The sequence below is a fragment of the Canis lupus genome, chromosome 12 (genome assembly GCF_011100685.1).
Source record: "Canis lupus familiaris isolate Mischka breed German Shepherd chromosome 12, alternate assembly UU_Cfam_GSD_1.0, whole genome shotgun sequence".
Classification (NCBI taxonomy): Eukaryota; Metazoa; Chordata; class Mammalia; order Carnivora; family Canidae; genus Canis; species Canis lupus.
In genome coordinates this window covers 55329002-55340430 of record NC_049233.1, presented here as the reverse complement: position 1 = coordinate 55340430, position 11429 = coordinate 55329002, and the positions used below count along the sequence as shown (strand labels likewise).

At 36.0% G+C, this 11429-nt stretch overlaps 1 protein-coding gene across 3 annotated transcripts in view; it reads right to left on the bottom strand.

Moving 5' to 3' along the window:
• Nucleotides 1-4830: 4830 nt before the first annotated feature.
• Nucleotides 4831-11429, bottom strand: part of FHL5 (four and a half LIM domains 5) — a 46585-nt gene continuing 39986 nt past the window's right edge. For all 3 annotated transcript variants that reach the window (XM_038554759.1, XM_038554758.1, XM_038554760.1), the window contains one exon: nucleotides 4831-8215. In XM_038554759.1, coding sequence (XP_038410687.1) covers nucleotides 8052-8215 — 164 coding nt within the window. In that variant the 3' untranslated portion in view covers nucleotides 4831-8051. The remainder of the gene's footprint in view (nucleotides 8216-11429) is intronic.

Genomic DNA, 11429 nt, shown 5'->3' with positions numbered 1-11429 from the left:
AGGGAGAAGCAGGCTCCATGCAGGGAGCCCTACCTGGGACTCGATCCCGGTCTCCAGGATCACACCCTGGGCTGAAGGTGGCGCTAAACTGCTGAGCCACGGGCTGCCCTTTTATTGCATTTCTTTGCAGACTTTTCTTTCATATATAAATAAATAGCAACATCGGATATCATATCATACATGTTATTTTATAACATTCCATTTCCACTTAACCTTACATCATGAACATTTTTCCATGTTATTAGTCATAAAGTTATATCTTTCTAAAAAGGATTTTATGTATGTATGTATGTATTTATTTATTATTTATTTAGAGAGTGAGTACGAGGAGGGGAGGGGCAGAGGGAGAAGGACAAGCCGACTCCACACTCAGTGCAGAGCCTAATGTAGGGCTCAATCCTAGGATCCTGAGATCATGACCTTAGCTGAAATCAAGAGTCAGAAGCTTAATAGACTGAGCCACCCAGGCACCCTAAATATTATGTTTTAATGACTATTTTTAAAGTATTTCATTGCAGTTAGATACCATAATTAATGTTTCCCTTTTATTATATATATATTTGATATATATGTGTGTGTATGTCTGTGTGAATATATATATATATATATATATATTATATATTCCCTTTTTTGGACCTTTTATTTGGTCCAAATAAATTCCTTTTTATTTGGATTTTTAGGTTGGTTTCTTCTGGGGGGACTGTTTTCTTTTCTTTTATTTTTCTTTTATTATTTTTTTTTGTAAATTTTTTTTATTGGTGTTCAATTTGCCAACATATAGAATAATACCCAGTGCTCATCCCATCAAGTGCCCCCCTCAGTGCCTGTCACCCAGTCACCCCCAACCCCCTGCCCACCTCCCCTTCCCCCACCCCTAGTTCGTTTCCCAGAGTTAGGAGTCTCTCGTGTTCTGTCTCCTTTTCTGATATTTCCCACTCATTTTCTCTCCTTTCCCCTTTATTCCGTCACTATTTTTTTATATTCCCCAAATGAATGAGACTATATAATGTTTGTCCTTCTCCGATTGACTTACTTCACTCAGCATAATACCCTCCAGTTCCATCCACGTGGAAGCAAATGGTGGGTATTTGTCATTTCTAATGGTTGAGTAATATTCCATCGTATACATAGACCACATCTCCTTTATCCATTCATCTTTCGATGTATGTTTTAACATAAATAATAAACATTCTAGCCTAACAATATTTGTGTGGCTCTTCAATGACTTCCCCAATATAAGTTCTTAGGTATGGGAATATCTTGGTCAAAACTTATGAAAACGACTTAAAGGTTCTCTTTACATGCATTGCCAAATTCTCTTCCAGAAGTATTTTTCTCTCCCCATTAATGTATGGAAGTAATGAACATCTGCTGACTGCTTTTGAGCATTTGTGTGTTTTGTTAAGTTTTTGAAATTATTGTATTTTTAAAGATAAAATTTGTATATTTTTAAGATGCACACCATGATCATTTGTCATACATCTACATGGTATGACAAATCATTACAATCAGATTTTGAAAAAAACAGGGGGACACCAACAATAGCAGATACCTCACAACAGCAGAGAATGCTGAAGAAGAAATGAATATTGGCTTCAGCAACTACATATCCATTGGTGGCACCTGAGAGAGTACTTCTTGCTTGGAGACATACTGTTTTGTAGTTCCCAAGTACAAATGGTTTTTGCAATTTTTTTGGTTACAATAAATAAAAATAAAATAAATTTTGTTGTGATTTATTTTGATTCCTGTGAATGCCTTGTAGTTTTGGAAATTTTTTATTATACCAGGAAAATTTTTTAAAAATTTAATTAAATTTTCCATTTTTTCAGGGATGTCAATTTTTATTGCCACTCTTTTTTCTTCATTTCTCCTTTATCCATACTCCCTCTACAACATCTCATACTTCATTTCCTATTTGAGGGCTTGAATTGAAGTTCTCAGGTAAACAGCTTCATAAGTGATGCTGTAGAGACAAACCAGGGATAGGCTGTCATCTGTATAAAGAATAAGCCTTTGGGATTCAGTGTGTGGGCTTCCATAAATATCAAAGTTGATTTTTGTTTTTGCGCGTGATGAGAATAGCATTTAATGTCACCGTTTGAGTCATTGAATGGATGTCTGTTGAGCTCATTACTGTTTCTCGTTCAGAGAACCCTTTATGGACATCCACTCCATAAATTTATTACCATTCGTGGGAAAATATTTGACCCAAATACTCTCTGCTCCTCTGTGACATGGATCATAATTCTATCACAGTGAGCTGTTTCCTTTTCAACCGCAGAGATACACAATCCAGTCATTCCAGATACACATAAATGCTGTTATTTCTTTTATATAGACTCAAACTTGAGCATGAATCTCTTGTTTCTTTTCCCTCCTTTCTGGTTCCCAGTTTGAGAAATATCTCTCCCACCTTCATGTTCAACAAGGTAGCTGGTCCTAAAGCTAGTCATTCAGGAAAATCCAGAATAGTCAGAATTCTGAAAAAGAACTTCTCTAATTCTCTTTGGATGGTGCATATTTAGTGTGATGTAGGAAGCCAAGTCTCAGTGGATTTCTATTTTCTGTGGGTGGTTTAAGTGAAGATCCTTGCTCCTTGGTGTCCCTTTGTTATGTTGGCATAAAAAATCCAGACATAGTAATTTCTGAGAAGTTGTAAGGTCAAATCTATTTTATGATATCTTTTCCCAAGTTTTGATAGATCTTCTTTATCTCTCCCTCAAAAGGGTTCCTTAAAATTTCCCAATCGTTTCTTTATACTTACTCCCAGGTAACTCTTAAAATGTTTCTGGTTGAATAACAAAGATCTAAAGGTCTGATGCTTCTCGGGGAAGAGGTTCAGGATAAAAGTAATATCCTAGCAATTATTTCTAGTCATATTCTGACTCTTGTTGAAGAAACACTATTCCAAGGCATAGGGTTTTTTTGAGTTCCTGTTTAAATTCATTATATTTTAAGGCCATGTGATTTTCAAAAATGAACTAGAAGTGTTTGGTAAGAGATGTTTTTCCAAATATTTCTTTGTAGGACACATCTGGATATTAAATGAACTCATAATCTATAACGTAACTCTGAAGAGAACCTAACTAATGCATATAGTGTGAATTAGCTAGTTTCTTAAGACTTGTGTTACAGACACACTGTTTGCTTAAGATAAAATAAGAGCTTAAAACCACTTTGTTCTTTTTTTGAGGTATAATTGACATATAACCTTATATTAGTTTCAGGTTTTTGGCATAATGATTCAGTATTTATATATATTGCAAAATGATCACCCACAAGTCACCATACTAGTTACAGTATTTTTCTTGTGATAACACTTTTAAGATCTACTCTTGGCAACTTTCAAATATGCAATGCAGTTTTATTAACGGTAGTCACCATACTGCACATGACATCCCCATGACTTATTTATTTTATAACTGGAAGTTTGTACCTTGTAGCCCCATTCACCAATTTTACCCTCTCCCACTCCCCACCTCTGGCAACCACCAATCTCTTTTCTGTACCTAAGAGCTTTATTATTTTTTCTTCTCCAAATTTTTATTTAAATTCCAGTTACTTAACATACAATGTAATTTAGTTTCATGTATAGGATTTAGTGATTCATCGCTTACATACAACAGCCAGTGCTCATCACAAATGGCCTCCTTAATCCCTATCACCTATTTAACCCAACCCCCTGCCTACCTCCCCTGCAGTAAACCTCAGATTGTTCTCTGTAGTTGAGTGTTTCTTGGTTTGCTTCCCCCTCCCGCCCCTGCCATGTTCATTTGTTTTGTTTCTTAAATTCTACATAAGTGAAATCATATGGTGTTTATCTTCCTCTGACTTATTTCACTTAGCATTAGCATTATTCTCTCTAGCTCCATCCATGTCTTTTTGCAAATGGCAAGATTTCATTCTTTTTATGGCCAAGTAGTATTCCATCGTGTATATAAACCATATCTTTTTTATCCACTCATCAGTTTATAGTTTGGCTTTGTAGATGATACTGCTATAAACATTGGGGTGCATGTATCTCTTTGAATCAGTATTCTTGTGTCCTTTGTGTATCCATGAACTTTAAAACCACTAAGAATCCCAGCAATTCCTCCAATATGGAAATAATAAGAAATTAGCTAAAGACTATCTCAGTGAAAATAGGATAGTCAAATTAAAGTGGGCCTTTTCTAATAGAATATTTTTAGAATCACAGGAATGATAATTAGAAATAAAACAATTCCCAGTTTAGAATATTTAAAAATTTGGTCACTGTAAGAAAGATCACAGATGTGTTTCTCCTAGTTTAACAGGAGAGGCATTAGTATCTGAGTCAGACAGAATTCAGTTATGCTATTTTTTTAAAGACTTTATTTATTTGTTCATGAGAGACAGAGAGGAGAGACATAGGCAGAGGGAGAAGCGGGCTCCTTGAGAGGAGTCCAAAGTGGGACTTGATCCCCCATAAATCTCTAAAAAAATTTTGAGGAATTTATACTATGCAAATCTATTCAGCATAAGAAATTTCTGAAAGTGACAATTTGTAAAATAAGTAAAAACTGCATTAATATTCTCTATAAATGTATTTGAGAATAATTTATGTGCTCGGTTAAATATATCTAAGACATACTATAACAATCATTTTCTTATTTAAAATATAAATTATCAGTACACCAAGTAGATTACAAAATACCTTTTTCCTTAAATTCAAAAGTGGTATGACTAAAATCAGACATATGTTTTTCGGTTGATTTTTAATTTGTGGTTCTGTATTTCACAACAATTTTTAACCAACACCATTTGTGACAGTGTTATGCATTTTCACAATGGTTGGCCAATCTTTCATTCCGATGAACAACTTAATGTTTCTTGTTTTTTTTTTTTCTCAATTTTTTAAATAGTTATAGTGACTGTGTAAGTTTTGAATCCATGATGGTACCCTGTCATACTTGGCTTAACCAATGAACCTAGATTGTTCTAATATAACATGTTTGTGATCTCGTTAAGGGAAAACTGAAGCCTTGGGCACTCTACCTGTTATTATGGAAACAGAAATTCTTTTCTACATTTTTCTTTGTCATATTTAATACTAACATGATAACATAAAATACATTGATTTGTTACTTGTATTCTCATCTCTTGGCTTGCATTACCCATTGCTTCTTCTCTCTTTTCTGTAGCCACTCACCAAATGTGCTACTGCGTTAAGAGATGTAGCCTTTGAAATCTTGCCCTCTTCGGTTCTAGGCCATACAGAATCATTAGCATAATGCTCCTCAAACACTGTCACCATGCTTTTCTCCTTTATTTAAGAGCAGTTAGTAACTTTCTAGTGTTTGCTGTATCAAATATAAAGCTTTTATCCTAAGAGTTAATATTCTGTCTTCATCTGACCTTTTTCTCTTTTAGCTATCTCATTTCTTCTTGCTCTTTGGCACAGTCTCTCTGATACTTCCAAGCCATCTGGTTGTTATTAGCACACAGGATTGGCTTCTAACTGCTTCTCTGCCTGTGCAGATGTCACTCCCTGAATCACTGGGTGCCCACTGCTTCCTGAGGCAGTCTAGTCCATCTTTGGATAGGTCAGAGAGCTTTTCTCTTTACTGACCTGAAACCAATTATAGTACACAGTGTAAGATTTTTACTTTCATCTTTGTATGTATGGCAGTCTAATGAGATCTTCTTTCTTAATTGTTTTGCGTATGCATCTTACGTCCACAGTGACACTGTTGATCAGCTATAGGGAAGAGCTTTATATCTGGCAATGTCGCATTTCCATACCCTGATCTACCCTCCCACCACCCCAGAACCACAACAGTCTGAATTCTAACTCTATGAACAGTACATGTTTAATACATATCTGATAACTAAACTATTTTCTAAATATGGAATTATTTACATGTGAAAATATATATACTTAAGTATACATATCAAAGCATAACAGAATCTCTATCCCAGAAATGATTCTATGAATTTTAACAAAACAGATAGGCTGCAAGCCTGATCATGTGCCTACTCACTCCCCACATGAGGGAAAATGCTTAAACAGTACTAATTGTTTCAGAAAACATTAGATTTTGCATGTTTTTCTATAATTGGTTAACAGAGACAATGTTACATTTTGTATATTTATCCAGGCCTAGAAGGGCTTGGTTTTCTAAATATATGTTCTAGATCATGGAACAATTGGTGTATTTAGTTCTATATGTGCAGTTTCAAACAATGCAGCAAAAATATTGATAGCTTTACCTACTTTTTATACTGTGAATGTGAGAAATTATCTTGGTATTGTTACTGCAAAAAAAAAAAAAGAAAAGAAAAGACAATTATCTTTCAAAGAGCCTTTGTAGCCTGACCTCTTATTAGCAGCTCTAAATTGTTAACATCCTCAAACGTCCTTGCATTTTGAACTATTTCAAAAATTGTTTCCATAACAATTTTAATTGCATCTTCTGTGATACTATTTTAGTTATTGTAATCAGCTACATCATATAATTAAATTTCAATCAGAACCTTTAATGCTATGCGGTGATCTGAGAGTTGACACTTATGAAAATGTTATGTTTGTGTAGGTTTCTTCTCCTGACCTTCCCCTACCCCAGCTAAGTGACACATATATAACAAGGACGACAATTGACCATGGAGAAAAGAGGTTGCTTTCCATTTGTCCCTCATTATGTGGAAAATATTGCCCAGGAACAGCTTGGTATGGCCATCATCAGTTGACGTCTGGTAGAAAGCTATGGATATATGGTGATAGAATTTTCACTAAGGCTGTTACTTCTCTTGTGACCAATAAACACTGAATTATTTATAGAATGGCTGCTTAAGGTTGGGAATGTACCTCTGGGCCACACAGGTGATTGGAACTCTCGGGACATGGTTGGCATAGGGTGCAGTGGATGGCACAGGTATGGACACACAGTGGGGAGGGCTCATCTATAGCCCACATTGCTCTATTGTACTGCTTTGCAGGTCCTGAATTATCAGCAGTGAATTATTCTTTTTCAGTTCTTATTATTACTAGAGTTTGTGAAAGCCCACTTTTTTGTCTTCCCATTAATCATCTATGTAATTTTAGAAGGCAAATTCATGAAGCTCAGAGCTAATTATGCATTCTATTATGCTTTTAGATATCTGGATGAAAGTCATGTTCCAACGCTCAATCCCTTCCCTAAAACTCATTTCCACAAGTGATGACTTAATGATCTATTTACTTTAAAGGTTTGCCTTTGGGGACAATGATTATCCTGGTTAGCTCATTTGAAAGAATAGACTTCTCTTTCATGGAATCTGTAAGTATTTAGAAAAACCATTGTGCGCTTTGAAAATGCATTTGATACAACGTGTTGAAACCTGTGCTTTGACTATCTCTAGATAGAGAGGACCCCTTTATACCCACGCAGAGTAGGAGAGCCATGATGTCCAAATTCTCATTTCCATTTGTTAAACATGGAACCAACCAGCTGTGGAAGCAGTGCGGATGAGGGCAAATTGCAGGTTTCTTTTGCAACTCCAAAGGCAGTATGTGTGAATAAAAGAATGATAAAATGACAGAATTCTCGAATAGGGTGATTACTAATCAGTTTTCCCTGACCCATTTTGTTCTTCTACCACAAATAGCTAGTCTATCTCATTATATATAACTACCTAGCGAGGAATGCAAACTAGCTTCACATGTGACTGTCAATTTAGTCCCTTACTTTCCTTTTCTTCTGTGCAGTTTTGAAAAACATCAGTCTTTGGTAATAACATCCATGACTTCTAGGTATAGGTTATATGTTTGATTAGACTAAAGCGATATTTTCCTATGTTTTTAACAGCAGAGTGCAGTATTTTGCAAGGAGAGATGCCTTGTGAGTTAGGATACACTCAATTCTTTTAGACTGTGCTTTTTCTGAGCTCTTATGATACAGTTGAATCAGAATGTGTGCAAAAATCCTTCTGCTATAAACTCTACATTAATATTTGCTAAAACTTATTTCAGAAACACTACTTCAAGCAAGTTCTGGATTTAGTGTGAACAAAACCAGAGTGGATTTCAGGTGAGGAAAGATCGTCTTCCTCTAGATGTCGGTGTCCAATCCAGAACCACACTTGCGGCAGAAGATTTCCTTGTTCTGGGTCAGGAAGCCTTCCCCCACCAAGGAGACTGAGCACTTCCCACAGTTAAAGCATTCGCTGTGCCACTGGCGGTCTTGAAAGCAGATAAACTTGGCACCTCTGAGACCTGTAAAGGAATTGGGGGCAAAGAATATTCTTCCAAATGAATAGATTAAGCATTCTATCAGGTACTCTTCTAGGAACTGTTGATAACAGCAGTGAGCAAGACTACACAGAGGCAAGGAACCTAAGAAGGAATGTGGCCTCCCATGTTCCTGTGTCCAACTGGGAATGTCACCAGAGGAAGTTCCTCCGATGAGATCCAACCTGATTCCCAAATTTTTCCTACTTTCTACAAAAGTAGGTAAGAATCTAAATATACAAACAGATAAAAATTGCCTAAGGCAGATAAAAAGTACAGTATAATGCTGTGGGCAGAGGGCATAGATTTCAGTCAGGGATATCTAAGTATGAATATCTTCTTTCTCTTTTTGTAACCGTTTTCCTACAAGCCAAAATTAAGATACAATAAAATAAATGTATACTTCCTAGCCTGCTTTCTGATGTTTTAATGACTTTGAGTTCTCTTTCCTCTATTTCTGTTTAGTTTTACTTAAGATAAAGTTCTCTGGTCATACTGTGGTTTGGGACACAATTTCCAAACACTCCAATAGAAAATTTCATTCTGACCGTTATGTAGCTAGCCTAACAGGATGACCTTATTACCTTGCCCAAAGACAACCTCAGCCTAGACTTGCAACAAAGACCTGTGAATCTGATCATTCTGGCCACTGAGGCCATGCTATCCAGTAACTAGTCTCTGCCAAGTGCCTTGTCAGCCTCTACCACTTCCGCTTGGGCTTCACTTGAGCCATAACATTTTGAAGAAAGGTAGCAGAATTTGAGTCTTCAGTGAGAATCTCTTTCTCTACTCCTAATATGCATCCAAGCTATAGTTTAAGAAATTGATTTTGAGGACTTGAACTATGTTAGCCCCACTCTGTGAGTAATGAGCAAACCATGGGAAATTCGTGGCACCATGATCACTTAGAAAGAGCTTGGCAAATAAAGACCCAAGGCATCCCATCCCTACACCTTTTCTCCTTTTCAACTCCTCAAAACCACATATAATACTCAAATACTCCATTTGAGGAAGCAAAAAAGGTGAATAAGCATTCTTTTCGATAAAAGCTCCATAAATATGATAATGAACATTTACTTCCATTCTAGAAATGTTATTTGATGTCTTTACATATAATTTACTGGTTTATAGATAAATGTACGTCAAATTTCTTTACTTCCTTTGATTAAATGTATAGCTTGCTTATTTGTGATGCTATCATCATTACTTGCTAATAAATCAATAATAAACCAGTTAATTCCCTGAATGTTATTCAAAACATTAATAAGCCAACTGCAAGAATCATGTTCTATATATGCATGAATTATCTCTGTTCATAAAACTAATTATTACACCTCTTGCATTTTGATGCTCATGAGTTTTTCTTAATTTTATTAGTATGCCTGTAAAAGTGGTAAATATAAAAATATTTTCTAGAATTTTACAAAGAAGAGAGAAAAAGAAGCACCTGGTAGTAGGAATTTTAAAAAGGCAGAGTCAACATGTGAGATGTTTATACATTATTTCAATTTTGGATACATTTATTCCCTCAGGTCATGAGGGTCATTTGCATTAAGAAAGTCCCCTGGGAAACCTATCTTGGGCACCGGTTTTGTTTGGCTTCATTTATCACTGAGAATTTAGTAGAATAAGAGCTAGCATTTGTTGAGCACTCGAAAGGGAGTCAGTCACTATTCTAAGCCACGTACTGCTTTACATAGTTCTCACCTCACCTTCATGAGTAGATATTATCATCAACTCTACTTTGCAGACAAAAATTGATGAATAGAAAGATTCAATCACTTGCCCAAATCAGCCAGCTGGCTGATCTGGGATTCAATCCTAGGCCATCTGGCTTCAAAACCTATGCTCTTAACTTTCCCAAGTTCAGTCTGAATTTATCTTTTGTAAAGACCATGACCAGAAAAAGTAGCATTCCTTTCTGAAGAAATAACATTTGAAATTTCTTTTACGCAAAATAAACAAATGGCAGGAGCTATGTAAGATGTTAGATGTTCAACTCCTCATTTGCAAGTAAGGCAAAGGGGACCTCAGTGGTAAGTTTTTCACCCATGGTCACACAGTAGTCTGAGACAGAGGCAAGACCAAGGTCTTTACTCCTGAGTCTAGAGCACTTCCCACTACGTCAAGCTGCTTCATCTATCCCAGAAAGTTTGAAAGGCTAATCCTATCTTAGAGGAGAAAAAAATTGTTATACCTTGAGTTTGTTCAAATGAATCAAATTTATTCTGATGGGATTTAAAAAATTCACACCTGAGACTCATGGGTAGATTTAGTTAATATAAAAAAGTATTTTGAGGGATCCCTGGGTGGCGCAGCGGTTTGGCGCCTGCCTTTGGCCCGGGGCGTGATCCTGGAGACCCGGGATCGAATCCCACATCGGGCTCCCGGTGCATGGAGCCTGCTTCTCCCTCTGCCTGTGTCTCTGCCTCTCTGTCTCTCTCTGTGTGACTATCATGAATAAATAAATAAAATCTTTAAAAAAAAAAAAAAAGTATTTTGAAAACACCCTAACATAGTTTTTAAAGTGACACATTGTTTGCATGAATGTGCAACTTTCAAAAGATAAACATATAACAGCATAAGAATTCCCTATGGTACATTAATTCAAAGAGCTTGATTTTAAAGAAATACTATTGCAAAGCATATATATAAAGAATCAAATAAAAAAAAACCATCAAAGTGAGTTGGAAGTTTTTACAGCCATTTTAATCTTAGGTGTCTCTCCTCAGAGCCAAGAGATTATGACAATTATTTAAAAAACTGATTTTTCTAAATTAAATACATAATCCTGTATTTGGATTTTTTTTGGGGTCAAGTCAGTGGTTCTTGATCATGTTTATGTTACATGCAGGACAATGAGTTTTTTTCCATCTGAACCTGAAAGAAGCTGGGCTCAGTGATTGACATGAAACAACCCAACAGAAAAGTGTCCCTTAGATACGTGAATCTGTGATGGATCAGAATTGAAACTCTTCAAATCCAGGGCTCACATGGGCTCTTTGCAGGTCAGTATTAGTCCCCTGAGTACCCAGGAAGTTTTTAAACCCATTTTGAGTTGTTGAATTTTCTCATTTCTTCATGAAAGCACTTTTTTTTTCTTTTCTGGCTAGTTCAAGAAAAATGTTCTAGAATAAACCAACTGCATGCCTTGGGCTGTAATTGCAGATTTACCAAGGAGATTTTTTGAGCTCCTGGT